General features: G+C 41.6%; 2 protein-coding genes across 6 annotated transcripts in view; one reads left to right on the top strand and one right to left on the bottom strand.

Annotated features, from left to right (window-relative positions):
* ghrh (growth hormone releasing hormone) overlaps positions 1 to 19,547 on the top strand; it is a 34,133-nt gene extending 14,586 nt beyond the window's left edge. The window contains exons 1-8 of one of the 3 annotated variants that reach the window (XM_080891173.1): positions 16,432 to 16,473; positions 16,784 to 16,827; positions 17,017 to 17,097; positions 17,321 to 17,408; positions 18,079 to 18,183; positions 18,996 to 19,100; positions 19,204 to 19,329; positions 19,426 to 19,547. In XM_080891173.1, the coding sequence (XP_080747299.1) occupies position 16,827; positions 17,017 to 17,097; positions 17,321 to 17,408; positions 18,079 to 18,183; positions 18,996 to 19,100; positions 19,204 to 19,329; positions 19,426 to 19,438 (519 nt within the window). In that variant the 5' untranslated portion in view covers positions 16,432 to 16,473; positions 16,784 to 16,826 and the 3' untranslated portion in view covers positions 19,439 to 19,547. Of the gene's footprint in view, positions 1 to 16,190; positions 16,241 to 16,431; positions 16,474 to 16,783; positions 16,828 to 17,016; positions 17,098 to 17,320; positions 17,409 to 18,078; positions 18,184 to 18,995; positions 19,101 to 19,203; positions 19,330 to 19,425 lie in introns of those variants that run through there. The other 2 variants (XM_080891174.1, XM_080891172.1) reach the window with 2 other exon arrangements.
* On the bottom strand, positions 4,818 to 16,235 carry LOC308402373 (mitochondrial tRNA methylthiotransferase CDK5RAP1-like). Of its 3 annotated transcripts, XR_013972743.1 has the most exons (6): positions 15,609 to 16,112; positions 15,427 to 15,530; positions 15,308 to 15,342; positions 15,122 to 15,222; positions 13,852 to 13,967; positions 4,818 to 6,687 (listed from the first exon to the last, which is right to left on the bottom strand). XR_013972743.1 is itself a non-coding variant. In XM_080891170.1 (5 exons), exons 1-5 carry the CDS (start codon positions 15,892 to 15,894, stop codon positions 6,494 to 6,496), a joined length of 720 nt encoding a protein of 239 aa, XP_080747296.1. In that variant the 5' UTR covers positions 15,895 to 16,107; the 3' UTR covers positions 4,819 to 6,493. The 3 variants fall into 3 exon arrangements, 2 of the variants coding, with proteins under 2 accessions (XP_080747296.1, XP_080747297.1); XM_080891170.1 differs by lacking the exon at positions 13,852 to 13,967 and having other exon boundaries at positions 4,819 to 6,687; positions 15,609 to 16,107; XM_080891171.1 differs by lacking the exons at positions 4,818 to 6,687; positions 13,852 to 13,967 and adding an exon at positions 14,090 to 15,049 and having other exon boundaries at positions 15,609 to 16,235.
* Positions 19,548 to 20,204: the final 657 nt, after the last annotated feature.

The raw sequence follows: 20,204 nt of genomic DNA, 5'->3' as shown, positions 1-20,204 counted from the left end.
TTTCATTAATCATTGTTAAACTAAAGTGTTAAGCAGTTACTTTATCCTTTCACTTAAAATTTCCAGGAAAAACACTACCTTGGCTACTTTTGTGCTTACATTTGATCTATGCTGGGTCACTACTTTTGCACTATAATGCTGCTGCTGACACCTTGGTTCACACTGACAACTAGAAAAAAGCTGATAGGAAAAGAAGGATGGAAAATGCCTGGAATTTAGTTACACTTGCAAATACTGCTTCCTCCAAACTGCAAGCATCAATAAAATGTTACAGTATTGTTTTCTAGATCTGTGCATATATCCTTATTGGTAGTTTTCTCGAAATAGAAGCTCTTCATTTTAAAACAAAAAAACCTCTGATAACATTGCTGAAGCTAGCGCCCACCCCTACTGTGCGTACTGCAAATATAAAACTGATATATACTTACATCATGGAGCAGTTGATGTCTGGTTTCCGACAAATACAGTAAAGAGGTGCGTTCTCCCCCTCCATACCAGTGTTCTCAGGCACTGGTACATGGTCAGTGTCAGACACTTCACTGTGCTACAACATACCACATAGGACCACATTAGAAATGACATGTATGTAGACATGCTAATTATACCTGGCTAAATGGATGCAATAACAAAATGTTACTTAACTACTCTAGTTATTAGTTTCCAGATGTGTGCAGTTGCTCCAGTCTTACTGACAGTATACCGTTTCAAACACCAGTGCCAACATTTTATTTTTTAAATCTTAGTATGATTCTGCACCAAGACTTGTGGCCTGTTGCTCGGTAACTTATTGTCTGACTACATTAACTACACTTCATAAACATCATTCATTTTCTCCTACTTATTTTATTCAGGTTGTATTCCAGCTGTCATAGGGCAAAAGTACACCCTGGACAGGTCGCCAGTCTGTTGGAGGGTTATTAGAGAGACTCAGACAACCACTCACACCAACAGCCAACTAACCTAACCCCGCGCATGTCTTTGGAGTTCAACACCAGTCTGGCCGAATCACAGATAAGCAGGGTGTCTGTGCTGCAGAGCACAGCTGTGTCAGAGACTCTCGACATCAATGTAGCGTTAAGGATGCGGAGCGATGGGTGCACTAACACAATGTAAATATTAAAGTTCTCGCCATTGTCAATATGCTGTTGCGCCCTTGTTCGTATTATTGCAACCATATCTCGAGTCTAGCTTACCCTAAAAGTTTGGAGAGAATTGGTCTGTTAATAAACGCGATCGATTGTTTGGGACTGCTCTAGCCATCACGTCGCATAAACAACTCTACTTCCGGTGGGAAAACTAATTAAGGGTAAAGTCGCACTAATAACACCTACCACTCGCGTTCATAAGCATACACTATGATCACTTCCACGCAGTAACGTTGTAATAAATGTAATCCCCGGTAAAGTCAATTAGCGAACACTACTGGCATGTAATGCCAATGGCGACCATTTCACAAACTGTAGAAAATGCTCAAAATGTTGTCGGCACCAAAAGTGAAGGGCTGACAGTTGTGTTTATATACGAACCGTAAGCGCTAATGTTGGTTAGCATCAGCTAAAGCGATGAAGTTTGACACTTGCAGAGGCAGTGAACGCAGAGAGAGCTTAAAAACGCATTGTGGGGTTTTTTTGTTTAGTCTTTGCTTCGTTGCTTTGCTTCGGGATTTTTTTTTTTGCATTAAGACGTTGCACACAAAATTACAGATATAACGGTGACTTAGCTGCTCGTTGGATAAACCCATGGACCTTAGAAAAGATCAACACTACTCGGATGTAAGCACCCGTGTATAACACAATAGGCAAAATTACGCTTGCTAACCTTTCCACATGACAGGCTTCACATTAAATAAACATTTTTTCAAATACTCACCATGATCTGAGACCGTTTAAATATTTTGTTCCTCTGAAAATATGGCAGTATGAAGCTAAACCTTTAGCTTGACGGCTAAAGCAATGCTAAGATTTACACGGAAACGATCAGCGGACATCGGTCTACATTCTTCTTCTATGGTAGCAGCCTGGGCAGAGTAACAGCCAACTTTAAACTGCGCCATCTGTTGGCACCAATTACAGTAGAAAACATTATTGCGACAACACGTTTTTGGGGGAAAATAACAGAGATTGAAACTTTACTGATAATTTGTCCAAGTTGAAAAATGCCCTCCTCCAAAAATATCACGTGACAACCTCATTGCCTTACAGAATTATGACGTCACACACATGTAGAATCTTACCACCATTCTTTCCTTTGATCCTTTGATCCAAAAACCTATAAATAGGGGTGAAGAGCAACGACTTTTAGTCCGTTTCTCGCAGCGTTGATGTGTGCAGCATTGAACCGTTCGCCAGAAAAGCCTTTTGAAATATTTGGATCCTTTGCAATTGTAACTGTATCCAGACACAACATGTCTCAAACAAATCCAAAGGGACAAGAAGTTGACGCCTACACTCTTCCTTGGGATGAGCCACTAGACTCTTCCATTTCCTCTCTTCCTTGGTGTGACCAAGTGGAACTAGAGGAAAAGCGTTTGGAAGAAATGGAGGCTGAAGCGCTCAGAAACACAGAGAACATTAAGTTCTTGATGGAGGAAAATGAGCGAAAGAGCGCTCAACTAAAAAAGTTATCATACCAGCTTCAAGAAAAGGAAGCTATTATTGAGGAGAAACAACAGGATCTCCAAGACATGGACAAAAAGAACCAGGAGCTCCAAGGAAAGCTTGATGAAGCCCTGCAACAAAATAAAAAACTTGCCCAAGAGAAGAAACAAGATGGCATGAAGAAGAGAGGGCTGCACAGCAATCTCCAAGAAATGGAGCTAATGTACAGTGTAGACAAAAAAAGGCTTGATCGCACACTGCAAGAAAATGAAAAGCTTCTCCAAGAGAAAAGGCAACAGGAGTTAAAAGAGAAAGAAATGCATTCCAAGCTTCAGAGCATCAAGCAACACAATGAAAGCTTGCAAGGAAAGCTTGATCAAGCTCTGCGACAAAATAGAAAACTCCTCCAAGAGAAGATGCAAGACAGCACGAAGAAGAGAGGGCTGCACTCCAATCTCCGAGACATGGAGCTAATGTACAGTGTAGACAAAAAAAGGCTTGATCGCACAGAGCAAGCAAATGAGAAGCTTCTCCAAGAGAAAAGGGAACAAGAAATCAAACAAAAAGAAATGGATTCCAATCTGCAGAGCATCAAGCAACAAAATGAAAGCTTGCAAGGAAAGCTTGATGAAGCTCTGCAACAAAATAAAGAAATCCTTCAAGAGAAAGAGCAGCTGGACAGAAAGCAGGGAGACATGGAGTGCCAACTCCAGCTCATGGAGGGAAACAACAGGATGCTGCAGGTAAAGTTCGATGAGACACTGCACAAATATCAAGACCTGCTTCAAGAGAGAGAACAGCTGGTCGGTAAGCAGAGAGAAGAAAAACTTCTTCTCCAGGAGTTTGAGAAGAAAAACCAAAACCTGCAAGAACTTTACAACAAAATGAAGTTCAAAGCATCTGAGCTGGAAGGAGAAAATGAAAAGCTGCAAAAACAGGAGGCAACATCTAAAGTGCTGAAAGAAAGGTTGGAAGAAAAACAAGCCGAAAAAGAAGAAGTGCAGAAAAAATGCAACAAGCTGCAGAAGCAAAACACAGAAAAAATCGAGGAGCTGATCCTCATCCTCGAGAAAAAGCAGAAAAAGAAAAAACGCTTCTTCTGGAGGAAGAACACTCCTTCTTTCACTACTGCCAATGTCACCTCTTCTTCCCCCACCGCTGCTCCAGCTTAATTCCCCCCCCCCTCCCCCCAACCACCTCTCCCATCTCCCTCCCCTCTTTTCACAGTCACCCCCCAACCAGTCCCGACAGTTGACTGCCCCCTCTAGAGCCTGGTTCTGTCATAGGTTTCTTCCTTTAAAGGGAGTTTTTCCTATCCACTGTCGCCTCGTGCTTGCTCAGAGGGGATTGTTGGGGTTTTCTCTCCTCTCTCCCTTTACTTTACGCTCTTCTTTACATCCCACCCACCCCCACCTTCTCTTTTTTCTTAATAATTGAACAATAAAAACAATTGGTCACTAATTAAATGTGTCAAATCAATGTCTTTATTCAAGAATACAAGAAATGGGTAATAGCTGCATGTGTGTTTGTGTGTGTGCATAATATGCATACTTTACGTGTTGGATCCAAATCCCACAAGGAATTAAATAAAACAAGAAGACAAACAAAAACAAATATTTCTCTCCCTTCCCAGGTCAGGAATCAGGATGAGGAAGAAATGAGGTCAGATCAGTGCAGGTTTTTGCACTACTGACATAAAGTTTCTGCTGATTAAAAAAAGTATGTCGATATTTCTGAAATACATTTGCAAACAAATAACTTTGACAACTTGTGTTTTTTCATAAAAGAAAAATCAGAGAGCAGAGCTGGTAAAACAGCTTAGCTCCGCAGGTTACAGGAGATCAGATGCCAAATACTTTTCATGACAGTCTTCGTTACTGCATAAATCTCCCCTTTTATCATTGATCAGTAAATCACTGCATATACATTCATCTAACCGTTATAATTTCATGAGTAAAGATTCTCAGATGACTGAATGGCGGTTTTAGTAAATGTTGAACTTTATTGTGATTTCTATTTTTAGAATCAATAGCACACATTTTGATTTAGTTTTGCAAGCTGCTGATTTCACACAGATCCACTGCCCAAACGTGCCTTTGAGTTTTTCATCATTTAACAAGAATAGGCTCAGGCAATCATTGTGGAATTAGGCTTTGGGAAGGTCTGGGGACAGGTATGATGATGGTGGTGGTTTTAAAGCACAGCGAAACACAGCGAAGGCTTGCAAGGAAAGCTTGACGAAGCTCTGCAAAAACATCAAGAAATCTTTGAAGAGAAAGAACAGCTGGTCATAAAGCAGAAAGAAGAGAAACTTCTTCTCCAGGACTTTGAGAGGAAAAACAAAAGCCTGCAAGAACTTTATAACAAAATGAAAAACAAAACAACAGAACTGGTAGCAGAAAATGAAAAAGAGGCGGCAACATCTAAACAACTGAAAGAAAGGCTGGACGAAAAAGACGCCAAATTAGAAGCAGTGGAGAAAACGTGCAAGAAACTTGAGCAGCAAAATAGAGAAACAATCGATGAGCTGAGTACCCTGATCCTAGAAAAAAAAGTGCTCGTCGAAAAGCTGCTGCAAAAGAAGAAAAAACGCTTCTGCTTCTTCCGGAGGAGGGACACTCCTGCTTTTACTACTGCTGATGAAACCTCGTCTTCCTCCACCTCTGCTCCAGCTTAATTTTCCCCTCTCCGCATAGTGCTTGCTCAGAGGGGATTGTTGGGGTTTTCTCTCCTTTTTCTCTTTGCTCCTTTCTATCCCTTTCCATTACCCTCTTCTCTACAACACCCCCCCCCCCCCCCCCTTCCATTTCCTCCATATTTTAATAAACACAATTGGCTCTATTTTACAACTGTCTGATTAGAGTCTTCATTCAAGAATGAACTGTCGTTGTCACGGTCTGGGGACCAAGGACTCGTCTGTATTTTGTGTTTGGCTGACCCTGGACTTCATAACAGCATCACAAGGTACCCCTGTACGGTACCCCTGTAGAAGGTGTTAAGGATGGGTTTGGGGAGGCGCACCTTCTTCAGTCGTCTCTTGAAATGCAGGCACTGCCGAGCTCTTTTTGTCACTGATTTGGTGTTACTGGTCCAGGACAGGTCCTCTATGAAGTGAACACTGAGGAATCTGGTGCTCTTCACTCCGTCTACAGTGACACCAGCAATGCTGAGCGAGAGATGGACAGCCTCGGTTTTCCTAAAGTCAACAATCAGCTCTTTTGTCTTGTCAACATTGAGACATAGATTCTTGTCCTGCCACCAAAGCGCCAGCCGCTGCACCTCCTCCCTGTATGCCGCATCATCATCGTCCCTGATGAGTACCACCACTGTGGTGTCATCTGCAAGCTTGATAATGTCGTTTGCTTTTGTTATCAATCACAAGCAATCACAACATTGAATCATCACATGTTGGAGCTGGAGGTGCAGTCGTCGGCGTGAAGAGTAGCGGGCTCAGCACACATCCCTGGGGGGACTTATATTTCCAACCTGTAGTGTCTGGGGTCTATCAGTAAGAAAGTCCAGGATCCAGTTGCAGGTGGAGGTGATAAGTCTGAGCAGGTCCAGCTTGCTGATCAGCTGCTGGACAATGATGGTGTTGAATGCTGAGATGAAATCATTGAGCAGCATTCTTAGATGGGCGTTGCATTGATCCAGTTGTGATAGGGCTAGGTGGAGGGCCAATGAGATCGCATCGTCCATTGTCTTCCAACTCCGAGCCTGTAGCTGTCTTTGGTACAGGTATGATGGTGGTGGTGGTTTTAAAGCACTGTGGCACAACAGCTTGACTCAGGGAGATGTTAAAGATGCCCGCTAGGACATCAGTCAGCTGGTCAGCACGGGCTCAGAGCACGCGTCCAGGTATATTGTCTGGTCCAGCAGCTTTGTGTGGGTTGACTTTAGTGAGAGTCCTTCTCACACTGGCCGTGGACAGGGACAGCACTTGGTTGTCTGGCGACGGGGTGGCCCTCTGTAGTCCATCTTGCATCCCATTTAAAGAAGTTCGTGTTCGCACTGCGCTTGGATGTCCTGGCCTCTGAGGTTAAGGTGTACGGCTCCTGGTTGTCAACTGACCAATTTATCATGGCAAAGCCTGTGGTGGACAAAAGATAAGAGGCTGATTATAAAAATGATCCATGCACACCTTATGACCTACAGCATGTACAGTTAACACAGCTAAATGGCTGTGAAATTGTAAAATTACTTTTGAAATAAAGCTATTCAAAGTCATTTAACTGGGACTATAATAATAGCAATGTTAGTGCTAATGTTTGTTTGCTGGCTAATTAAAATAAGCTGCTAGGTGATGTTACTGTTTCAAGTTCTCTCATTGTTTGACATGTAGGGCAGATATTTTAGTGACACTGAGATCAGCCAGACACTAAACAGCAGTGTAATATCAACGCTAGATTAGATGTTTTCTAATCTGATAAAATGACATTATTCCTGTTTATAGAAGATGTTTGTCGTCTGTTTGTTTGACTGACAGGAACAGGAAATAGTGGTTGGAAATTACTGTTGGTGTTACATGAGGGTAAAGAAGGGCTTTAAGCACCTGGGTAAACACTGGACCCATGATGAAACACTACAACAAGTACAACATATTCTTCAGTTTTAATATGTGACCATACTGTGCAGTAGGGCTGTGCGATATGACCAAAATCTCATATCCCGATATCAGACATCTATCGTCCTGATAACGATATAAATCACAAAATTTTTACATTTTCTGAAAGTTCTGTGAATCTCCTGCAGCTCGACTTGCGTGAAGTGTTTCCAGCTGGGCGTGGTGTGCCTGGAGTCGAGTGTTTTATCCGATGCATGAAACGATACATTTTTAGACATAGGTTGTAACAGCCGCTGTTTTCTTTGTGAGTATTTATTACACGGCGTGCTGCGGGGAAAAGCCTGTTCTAACATTCGAGTCTAAGGTTTATGTTTTAGCACCTGGCGGCTCTTTTTTGCTTCTCATCCGTAAACACTCTGAATACTCTTTCACGTAATTCGGTTTATTTTGAAAAGTCTCAACAGGATCTTGAGCTTTATCCTGAAAGGTTTATGTGGAAAATAAACAAGCGGACACGCGATGGTTTTACCGTCGTTGTTGCTAATGACAACGCATAAAAACAGTCACTTGTCCGTCTGTAGTGTGGTTATATTAAATATAAGAGAAAGAGAGAACTTTAAGAAATTAATATAGCCACTACAGTGACCATCAAAATGGTGAAAAAATATTGCCGTAAACAGTTTATTTTGCGACACCATGAAACAAACGATAGCGTAAAATGAAACGATAGATGTTTTTATATCGTCATCCGATATATATCGTTATATCGAACAGCCCTACTGTGCAGACTGCTGATGAGTTACATGGTTACATTTCATTAATCATTGTTAAACTAAAGTGTTAAGCAGTTACTTTATCCTTTCACTTAAAATTTCCAGGAAAAACACTACCTTGGCTACTTTTGTGCTTACATTTGATCTATTCATATTAATGTACAGAATTCACCTGCTTGCTGCTACTACTGCACATTCACCCAGTGTGTGTGTGTGTGTGTGTGTGTGTGTGTGTGTGTGTGTGTGTGTGTGTGTGTGTGTGTGTATATATATATATATATATATATATATATATATATATATATATATATATATATATATATATATATATATATATATATATATATATATATACATACATACATATATACATACATATACATATATATATACATATATACATACACTCAACAAAAATATAAACGCAACACCTTTGTTACTGCTCCCATTCCCCATGGGATGGACGTAGAGACCTAAAATTCATTCCAGATACACAATATAACCATCCCTCCCAAACAGTGGTCACAAATCAGTCCAAATGTGTGGTAGTGGGCACATCTGCTATATTGAGATAATCCATCCCACCTCACAGGTGTGCCACATCAGGATGCTGATCGGACATCATGAGTAGTGCACAGGTGTACCTCAGACTGCCCACAACAAAAGGCCACCCTGGAATGTGCAGTTTTGTCTCACAGCAAAATGCCACAGATGCCACAAGCAATGAGGGAGCGTGCAATTGGCATGCTGACAGCAGGAATGTCAACCAGATCTGTCGCCCGTGCATTGAATGTTCATTTCTCAACCATAAGCCGTCTCCACAGGCGTTTCAGAGAATATGGCAGCACATCCAACCGGCCTCACAACCGCAGACCTCGTGCAACCACACCAGCCCAGGACCTCCACATCCAGCAGGTTCACCTCCAAGATCGTCTGAGACCAGCCACCCAGACAGCTGCTGGAACAATTGGTTTGCACAACCAAACAATTTCTGCACAAACTGTCAGAAACCGTCTCAGGGACGCTCAACTGCATGCCCGTCGTCCTCATCGGGGTCTTGACCTGACTCCAGCTCGTCGCCGTAACAGACTTGTGTGGGCAAGTGCTCACATTCGATGGCGTCTAGCACGTTGGAGAGGTGTGCGCTTCACGGATGAATCATGGTTCACATTGTTCAGGGCAGATGGCAGCTGAGAATGTCCCAGTTCTTGCATGGCCAGCATACTCACCGGACATGTCACCCATTGAGCATGTTCGGGATGTGCTTGACCGGCGTATACGACAGCGTGTACCAGTTCCCACGAATATCCAACAACCTCGCACAGCCATTGAAGTGGAGTGGACCAACATTCCAAAGGCCACAATTGACAATCTGATAGACTCCATGCAACGATGTGTTGCACTGCATGAGGCAAATGGTGGTCACACCAGATACTGACCGGTTCTGGGTCCCCAGACCCCCAATAGCACAAAAAACTGCACATTCCAGGGTGGCCTTTTGTTGTGGGCAGTCTGAGGTACACCTGTGCACTACTCATGATGTCAGATCAGCATCCTGATGTGGCACACCTGTGAGGTGGGATGGATTATCTCAATATAGCAGATGTGCCCACTACCACACATTTGGACTGATTTGTGACCACTGTTTGGGAGGGATGGTTATATTGTGTATCTGGAATGAATTTTAGGTCTCTACGTCCATCCCATGGGGAATGGGAGCAGTAACAAAGGTGTTGCGTTTATATTTTTGTTGAGTGTATATATTAGGGGTGCAACAATACACAAAATTCACGGTTCGGTTCGGTTCGATACTTTGGTGTCACGGTTCGATATTTTTTCGATACAAAAAAATGTTCATGCCTTTTTAATTTGTCATTTATTACATTTTCACGGCACATTCTGCACCACATCTCTGTGCGTTCATCATTTGTTTGAAGCCAGCTCACCTCCTGCAACTACTTTTCCGAGAATACGTGCTTCTTTTGTGGTTCGGACTCCTTCTGACATTTCTTTGGAGGTGGAGGAACATCACAGTAATTGCTTAAAGGAGCTTCTTCGACATCTTTAAGAGTTCTAAACAAATGTCTGTCCTCCTCCTGAAAATCTTATGTATGTAAACACGCGTTGCAACTTCTTATCTTGTGCCCGTTTTTTATTTTGACAGCGAATGCGCACCTGCGGACCACTTATGTGCAGCCCTGGTTATTTCGCTTGTGATATTGCAGCCACAGAAATTCTTTTGTCCATGAAACCATAAAGCTGCACTTTCTTTTTGCCTTATAGTCTGATTTGTCATAACTTCTCCGTTTTGTGGTAAGCTTTTCTTTGGCTGTCACTTCTTCACCCTGACCTGTCTTATTTGGCTCAGCAGAACTAAAATATATATCCTGCTGCTTTTACACGCGCACTCACATAACGGTCAGCGATTCTCTGCGCGATCAACCTCTCACATGTTTAAGCTTGCTGCGGGAGATTTCACTTGTCATGTTTGCATAGTAAGCTAACGATTGATAAGACGATGTCAGAGGAATTGGTGCGCAAATTATCATCACTCACCAATCAGTGCTGTCGCTCTCTATACACAGTTCGCACAATTGCAAAGTGAAAGCAAAAAACAAGCGCAAATTCAAACCGATTTCAATATGTCACATATTGACAGTGGCTCACCGATGCCAATGACATAATTACCCAGCTACATTTCCGAAAGAATGCAAAAGCATTGACATATATTTTTCCTTCCTAAGATAGGCCTACGGGCAGGGCAGAGATAGATTTTGGTAGCCCGACTGGAAAAATCGCTAGCCCCGGGACATCGGGCAGGCGATTTTGCGAGCCCTGTATCTGATTGAGGAATCACTCATCTTTGGAAAAGAGAGTTTATTACAGAGAAATGTCTCTTTCCAAAATAAAAGCTATACTATCCGCTTCTTCTGGGCTATATTCTCAGCAGCATATTAAACATATCAGGTCCCCATAAGGAGAATCATGTGCTAACGGCTGTCTAAATGACTCAGGTAAAGTTTGTAGCATGCTGCTTGTTGTTTTCTGCTTCCACTTGTCTTTGCACTAGGATGATGTCGGTGTAAATGTGCAGTCATATTCGTTGTGTTCCCACTAGTGCTGTCAGCGTTAATCTCGTTGAAATGACGTTAACGCCACAACACGGCAAATCTCCGTTAACGAGCTACCGCGGATCGCCCGTGCATGGGGCTGGACGGCCAACACGAGCTAACTGCGCTAACACACTAGCTCCCACCCATGTAATTGAGCATTGCGTGGCACATCCAACATACTGTTTTACTTTAGTCCATGATGCGCTTACCTTCAGGGTCATACGTCACATGAAAACCAAAATAGTTCCAAACGCCAGATCTGAATGAGGGTGGGGGAGGTTCAATTTGCCATGTTGCAAGGAGAGCTTAACTTCTGTCTCGCTAGCTTGCCCTGCACTCAGTGAATCTGCGTTCGACTACTCCGCCTAGGCTGCACTGTCGAGCGCAGATCCACTGAGCGCTCAACACAGACAGCATCGTCAGAAGGAAAGTTGATAAAATAAATTAAAATTTTATTTTGTATTGTTCATACATATGCGTACCGAACCGAAAGCACTGTATCGAACGGTTCAATATCGATACGAGTATCGTTGCACCCCATATATATATATATATATATATATATATATATATATATATATATATATATATATAATAATGTTCTTCCTCTAACCCCCCCCGCACATGTCGAGGAGCGTGTCAGGCTACATTTCACTGTGTGTTATACTATATAACTATGCATGTGACAAATACAGGGAGTGCAGAATTATTAGGCAAATGAGTATTTTGTCCACATCATCCTCTTCATGCATGTTGTCTTACTCCAAGCTGTATAGGCTCGAAAGCCTACTACCAATTAAGCATATTAGGTGATGTGCATCTCTGTAATGAGAAGGGGTGTGGTCTAATGACATCAACACCCTATATCAGGTGTGCATAATTATTAGGCAACGTCCTTTCCTTTGGCAAAATGGGTCAAAAGAAGGACTTGACATGCTCAGAAAAGTCAAAAATAGTGAGATATCTTGCAGAGGGATGCAGCAGTCTCAAAATTGCAAAGCTTCTGAAGCGTGATCATCGAACAATCAAGCGTTTCATTCAAAATAGTCAACAGGGTCGCAAGAAGCGTGTGGAAAAACCAAGGCGCAAAATAACTGCCCATGAACTGAGAAAAGTCAAGCGTGCAGCTGCCAAGATGCCACTTGCCACCAGTTTGGCCATATTTCAGAGCTGCAACATCACTGGAGTGCCCAAAAGCACAAGGTGTGCAATACTCAGAGACATGGCCAAGGTAAGAAAGGCTGAAAGACGACCACCACTGAACAAGATACACAAGCTGAAACGTCAAGACTGGGCCAAGAAATATCTCAAGACTGGTTTTTCTAAGGTTTTATGGACTGATGAAATGAGAGTGAGTCTTGATGGGCCAGATGGATGGGCCCGTGGCTGGATTGGTAAAGGGCAGAGAGCTCCAGTCCGACTCAGACGCCAGCAAGGTGGAGGTGGAGTACTGGTTTGGGCTGGTATCATCAAAGATGAGCTTGTGGGGCCTTTTCGGGTTGAGGATGGAGTCAAGCTCAACTCCCAGTCCTACTGCCAGTTTCTGGAAGACACCTTCTTCAAGCAGTGGTACATGAAGAAGTCTGCATCCTTCAAGAAAAACATGATTTTCATGCAGGACAATGCTCCATCACACGCGTCCAAGTACTCCACAGCGTGGCTGCAAGAAAGGGTATAAAAGAAGAAAAACTAATGACATGGCCTCCTTGTTCAACCCCATTGAGAACCTGTGGTCCATCATCAAATGTGAGATTTACAAGGAGGGAAAACAGTACACCTCTCTGAACAGTGTCTGGGAGGCTGTGGTTGCTGCTGCACGCAATGTTGATGGTGAACAGATCAAAACACTGACAGAATCCATGGATGGCAGGCTTTTGAGTGTCCTTGCAAAGAAAGGTGGCTATATTGGTCGCTGATTTGTTTTTGTTTTGTTTTTGAATGTCAGAAATGTATATTTGTGAATGTGGAGATGTTATATTGGTTTCACTGGTAAAAATAAATAATTGAAATGGGTATATATTTGTTTTTTGTTAAGTTGCCTAATAATTATGCACAGTAATAGTCACCTGCACACACAGATATCCCCCTAAAATAGCTAAAACTAAAAACAAACTAAAAACTACTTCCAAAAACATTCAGCTTTGATATTAATGAGTTTTTTGGGTTCATTGAGAACATGGTTGTTGTTCAATAATAAAATTATTCCTCAAAAATACAACTTGCCTAATAATTCTGCACTCCCTGTAAAGAACCTTGAACCTATGCTGGGTCACTGTAATGCTGCTGCTGGCACCTTGTTTCACACTGAAAATTAGGAAATGTGTCATCAGTTACAAAAAAGCTGATAGGAAAAGAAGGATGGAAAATGCCTGGAATTTAATTACACTTACAAATACTGCTGCCTCCAAACTGCAAGCATCAATAAAATGTTACCGTATTGTTTCTATATCTGTGGATATATCATTATTGCTAGTTTTCTTGAAACAGAAGATTTCCATCCATCCATCCACTTCCGCTTATCCTTTTTCAGGGTTGCGGGGGTGCTGGAGCCTATCCCAGCTATCATAGGGCGAGAGGCAGGGTACACCCTGGACAGGTCGCCAGTCTGTCACAGGGCTAACACACAGGGACAGACAACCAGTCGCACTCACATTCACACCTATGGACAATTTAGATTTTTCAATTAACCTATCCCCGCAAAGTGGAGAAGATTTCCATTAAAAAGAAAATCTCTGATATCAATTTTGAAGCTAGCGCCCAGCCCTATTGCATGTACTGCAAATATAAAACTGATATATACTTACATCATGAAGCAGTTGATGTCTGGTTTCTGACAAATACAGCAAAGAGGTGCGTTCTCCCCCTCCATACCAGTGTTCTCAGGCACTGGGACATGGTCAGTGTCAGACATTTCACTGTGCTACAACATACAACATACAGCACGGACCACATTACAAATCATGTATATGTAGATGTACTAATTATACATGGCTGAATGGATGCAATAACAACATGTTACTTAGCTACTGTAGTTATTTGTTTCCAGCTGTGTGCAGTTGCTCAAGTCTTATTGACAGTATACTGCTTCAAACACCAGTGCCAACATTTTATTTTTTAAATCTTAGTATGATTCTGCACCAAGACTTGTGGCCTGTTGCTCGGTAACTTATTGTCTGACTATATTAACTACAGTTCATAAACATCATTCATTTTCTCCCACTTATTCCATTCAAGGTCTATTCCAGCTGTCATGGGGCAAAAGTACACCCTGGACATGTCGCCAGTCTGTCGGAGGGTTATTAGAGAGACAACCACGCACACCAATGCCAACTAACATAGACTGTTTCTTCCTATCCTACGCAAGGCCACCTGGGTTGGCTGGAGGACTGTTTACTTAGCCTGGCAGGGCGAAGGACACTGTCTCAGCTGAACTCTGGACACACACACACACTGATAGACACTCATCCCCCCTCCCTTTCCAAACGCCTGCGATGCTTGTTCCCTCCCAGTGCAGATGCCGCAGACATGCTGCAGGACCGGATGCGCTGTCCACACCGGCTCTCTCTTACCCACCCATGTTGCTTGTCTTGTGTTTTTATGGTGTATTGACAGTCATGTGCTTTTTGTGCTGTGGTGGGGGTTTTTTCTGTTCTCAAACTGTTCTCCCATTAGGAGCTCAGTCTGAGTGGATTTTTTTTTCTCCTCCTCTCACCTCATGTTATGTATTTTCTTTTTGGTTTTTCCTATCAGCCTACCTCTCTGACATGTCTTCCCAATGTGATGTTTGTGTAAAGTTCGGTCAGAAGGTTCCTTTGTAAGCGCGCATGCGACATTAGTGTGCTGCCTGCTGTAACCCATAATTTCCTTCGGGATTAATAAAGTATTCTGATTCTGGTACAGTCAAGAGACGCGGAAGGTCCCGGTATGCATCTGGACCGGCGAGGACATCTACGAGCTTCTCTCGCTCCAGAAGCTCCATCTTCAGCCTCTCCGCCATACAGCCTGAGACAAACACACCCATGAACGTACCCTTAATGTGACCTCCATCATCTGAGTGCATGAGAGCTTACTCACCTAAAATTCCAATTTTCATTGGTGTGTGGGTCTTTAATCGTTTCCTCTTCATAGCTGTTAGTTGTTGCAGTCTATTCCATATTGTTTGCTCAGCCTTTTCTCTGTTAAGAAAAGAGATTAGGTTGCAAAGCTGCCATCACCTAGCACTAGATTTCAAAACTTTTCATGTTTGATCTTTGCTCCTACCTTACAGAGCACGTTACCAGAAGAACAACATCTGCCTGCAAGTACACGCACATCTTAAACAAACTGCATTAAAGTTACTTCTGCTAGATTCATAAAATAAAACCAGAAGTCAGCTGTACCTCGCTTAGATGAGCTGTGCGCTGATAGCCCTTCTTCTGCAGTATGGACCAGGCTATCTCTGTGTCATTCACATTCATTTGACATCCATAGGTTTCAAAATAAACTGCAACAATAAGCCAAAGAACCCCTTTAGCATCACCACAAACATTCAAAGCTAAGTAAACAAATGGCTTTCACCGACCTTTCCTTGAGTTTCCCATCAACAAGCCTTCAGAGAGATAGTCATGCTTTTCTGAGGGTTCTTCATCTGCAGCACGGCTCCTGTTAGCTGGAAGCCCTTTAACGAAATCCTGAAAACTTGGACCAGATGATAGCCGACTCTTGAACTTGTCTACAGTCTTCTTCTTTTCTCTCACAGTGTCAACAGCGCTAGCCAGTTTAGAACAGTATCTAGCCTGGATGCGGCTGACAGGTGGCCAGTGTTGGGTTACTGTAAATATGGGTTTTAAAGTCCTGAGGTACTCCATGCTTAGCTAACCACAAGAGCAAAGGCTTCGTAATTCCCTATCGGGTGTATCTGGAAATGAGCGACTATGTATTTTAGTTAGCTACTTTTGCCGCAACCTAAAAACTAACATAGTGTCAAAAGTGCCTTTTTACTCAGTAAGATACAGCACGAGTGCTAACTACCTCGAGTGAATTGTCACTCAGGTACAGATATCATGTGGAGCCAAAGATGTCTTAGTATCAAGAGGAGTCACTCCCTGTTTCAAGTACCTGACGCTAATGAAACCCGGAAAAACGTTTCACTCTTGTGAAGTGCTGCTACATACTAGTAAGTTTGTTTCAAACATAGAGGAAGCTCGAAAAGAGGTAAATAGTTTTTATCTTTAAGTCAATTCAGGCGCTTATCCAGTGTGTTAATAAGGTAATTAAATGTCAGACTACAATCCTCGAGAAGTCCGTAATGTCCGTTAGACAAAAATGTCACTGTACGTCCATCTTCACGGTCCGTCGTCATAATCTCCTTAGTCTAAACTATGGTTCCGTATGTGCGACAAAGCTTTGAAGGGAACTTTAACATTTACAGAATCGGGTTATTGATGGTGAGAGACGGATTTATGTCGTTAGGTTATTGTTCAAAACTCAGCTGAGGTCGAGATGAGAGTGGCGCATGAAAAAAAAAACGTTAATGGTTTTTGTTTGTTTATTCGTTTGCTTGTTTTATTATTTACATTAATCGAGGTCTTGATCTTATAAAAATATTCAATATTGTTGCATACCGACGTAAAGTATTAATATCAGGCCATAAGAACAAAACATTGTTCATACTTATCATGTAAATATGAAATCCTGCCAAAACAGTTTCAGACAGATGCTTTTAAATAAAGTTTTTGTTTTTGTTTTTTAAAGAAGAAGAACAAACGGTGACGAGAGAAAGCAACTTCTCATATGAATAAGTGAATATGCCCCCAATCCGCATCCCGGACGCACACACAGACAGAGAGAGAGAGAGAGAGAGAGAGAGAGAGAATCATGTGTGATGTAGGCGTGACTGGAGCCACAGGTTCAGTATAAAGTGAGCATGAACTCTGGGATGAGAAACAGTACTGTTCCAGTGTTTTCTTTTGTTCGTTCTTTCCTGGAAGTGAGACATCATGAGAGTGGAAGGTGCGGAATAAAACTGCAGAGGCACTCAGGATTCTTACCAAGAAAAAAAAAAAATCAAGGTAACTTAGAAAAAACACTCTGAATTTGATATCCATGTTTGTATAAATGTATTATTTATTCTTAAAATCATGATATTTCCTGTCACGTTATACATCTCTGCCTGCCTCAACTTCAGTTCCTTGTGCAGAGCGATGAGGCTGGTCTGGGAAACTGTGGTTTCAGCGTTTTTTCTAATGTAATTTCTACTCCTGTCATTTGTTCTGGCTATCCACTCTTCTCCAGGACTAGCTGTGATGATGGAGAAAGCTGCACTGCTGCTTTGCTGCCTGATCATGACTTTGTCAGGCTCCCCACTCTACCCATCCATTAGGTAAGTCCTGACAAAATCACTCAAATTCATTAGGTGTTGTTCATTTCCATTTTTACTGAGGTTTAGGCATATTTTGAAAGTTACGTAAACCCTTTGCTTAGTTCAGCTGTTCAGCTTTGGGAATGCCGATCAATGACAGCATTGGATGATTACACAAAGGGAACATTTTTTGTAAACTCATGGCAAATCACACCAATATGCACTATATATGCATCATTTAGCTAAAATGTTTGGAAACCTTACCAAGTGACATAGAAAATTTTCTTAATATTCAAAATCTGAATGAAACATTAAATATAACATATTTGATCTCTGTCAGGATTAGAAAAATGGTCGTGTCGAAGCTCATCTAACAGTTGACTCTTTACTTTACATGTCATAGCTGTGTCCTCTGTACTTCTGCTAAAAAGGGTCAAGAAGTCTGGATTAGTCACCGCGTTACGTTTACGAGGCATCATCGTCACAGTGTCGTGTACCAAAGCTGCAGATGTAATTTTTCACGCGCTAAAGCATTTTGCAGACTGATGATATTTTCTTTTCTTTTAAATCTGTCATCTTTACAAAGACTGCACTACTATGAAATCATCGTTCTTGCTAGATAAAGGGCTATGTTTGAATAATGGCATTTAAGATGTTCTGCATTCATATAGTTCATGGGGATGTTTCTCAGGTTCGGCCAGAGGGATACATCTATCCTGATGACATCTTCACTAAAGAATCCAGCAGAGCAGCAGGAGGAAGACGCACGTCCTCCCAGGGAGCCAGCAGAGTTGCGGTCCGTATGTTAATATGGTCTGAGTGGCTGATGTAAAATATGGCTCAAAGGCTCAGCTAATGAAACGTCCCAGTCAGAGTGGATCATTTACACATTTTTTAATGGGGATTCTTGATTTATTAGAAGGTACATCATTTTCAAAGATATGTCAAAAAAATACACACAGCTGAATACAATGCAAGCAAACATTGGACTACAGATAGTCTATGCTGGACCTAAATCTTTATATTTTGACCTTTTAGATACTGAGCTACATTTTATTAAAATAGTGCACAAAGTTTTCATTTATGAATTAATTATGAAATGTGGCTAATATCGATCCACCCCATAATACAGCCCGTGCTGCAAATATAACATATTTCTAATGTAAGATGGGGAAATATTGTTTTTCTACAATATTATGATTTCATTGCACATTACTTAAAATGGATTGTGCAGTGAACATGCACTTGTCATTACAGTATATTTTTTGGTTTCCTGTAAAAACTTCACTTGTTAATTTCTTATTTTGGTGTACTTACCTTTAAATATTTATAGGTAACCATGACTACATTGTAATTTCAAAGCAAATATGTTGAAATTCCATTTGATTACAGGGTACTTACACCTTTAGTTGCAGGCCGTATTTTAAAGTTTTACTAAATGTGTCTTAATACTTCGAACTTTAGTGTGGATGCATAAAAAGATGTGAGCAAATTGTAAATCGACCGCTGGCCAGCTCCCAGATAAATCCTGCCGCTGCACTGCAGTTTACTTTATTTTCTGCTTACACTGACTGAACTGATGCAAACTGTCCCCATTTCTGATTCCAGCTTAGGGCGCCACGCTGATGCCATCTTTACAAACAGCTACAGGAAAGTCCTGGGCCAAATCTCTGCCAGAAAGTTCCTTCAGACAATCATGGGCAAACGGCTGGGGTAGGTAACACAAGTGGACTGAAATCGCTCCAATGTGTGTGGGTTACCAGTACAAATAGCCAGTGAAAGAGGAATTATTGTGGGGTTTGTTTTTTCCCCACAGGGATGGAAGTGAGAGCTACATGAAACGTCAGTCAGATATCTATGAGGGGACATACAAGGAAGACCTCACAGCCATCCAGAGAAATCAGAGATACAGGGGGGTGCACGGGAATGTCCTGAGACACAGGTATACACGTCTCCGATCTTTAAAAAGCCTAAACATTCAGAATTTGGCTTTTCCCACAACTGCAGATTCACTAAACTGAATCTTTTCTCTTTACAGACTGCTGAGTTGAGGAGGAAAGCTTTATCATCACATTTTTTTTAACCATCTTTTATTTGTTTGAGGGTGTCCTTTAAAGAAAAGAAAAGAAATCATCTTATATATTCACATTAAAAGTTGTGAGGAAATCCTACAGCCTAGCTTATCATTGTGTGTATGTATGTGTATGTGTGTGTGTGTGTGTGTGTGGGCGAGGGGGGGTTGGGTTATTCAAACACCCAAATCAAACTATGTGACCAGATTTCATTAAAAAACCCTTTAGTGGCTTTCTGATTGTGTATCTTTATGAAACGTGTATCTTATGTGAGGATTGTCTCAAGAATGTGTCTTCAGGGCCACGTCTGCATTATAAATGCCAACTCTGTGTTACAGGTTTCCTGCTATGATTAACAGATGCGACCTTGATGGCCTGTTAAATGGCCGTGCGTGTTGATGTTACTGTACATCTGCACCTTTTCTTTAACATTTCAAGATGTTTCACGAGACAAAAGATGTGATATTTAGAAAGCTTGTATGGAAATGAAGTACATATTTGAAGCAATAATATATTTTACGAGTTTAAAAAGAAGTCAATCAAATCAAATCAAATCAAAATTTATTTATATAGCACATTTTTAAGACCGAAGTACACCAAAGTGCTTTCCAGTAAAATCACAATACAGATAAAATCACAATAAAATATAAATTACAAATATATAAAATATAAGATGATTACATAATCTAAATACAGAGCCAGATGTAAATTACCCTAATTCGCCTTAAATGCCAGATCAAACAAA

The sequence above is a fragment of the Rhamphochromis sp. 'chilingali' genome (genome assembly GCF_963969265.1).
Source record: "Rhamphochromis sp. 'chilingali' genome assembly, chromosome: 9".
Classification (NCBI taxonomy): domain Eukaryota; kingdom Metazoa; phylum Chordata; class Actinopteri; order Cichliformes; family Cichlidae; genus Rhamphochromis; species Rhamphochromis sp. 'chilingali'.
The sequence above is the reverse complement of the archived record's forward strand: the minus strand, read 5'-3'. Positions and strand labels throughout refer to the sequence as shown.

Coding starts and splice junctions, on each gene's coding strand:
- LOC308402373 (XM_080891170.1), bottom strand. CDS start 15,894: ATGGAGTACCTCAGGACTTTAAAACCCATATTTACAGTAACCCAACAC. Junction 15,223..15,307: donor CTGGTAACGTGCTCTGTAAG/GTAGGAGCAAAG, acceptor TTTTCTTAACAG/AGAAAAGGCTGAGCAAACAA. Junction 6,688..15,121: donor AATGAAAATTGGAATTTTAG/GTGAGTAAGCTC, acceptor TGTCCACCACAG/GCTTTGCCATGATAAATTGG.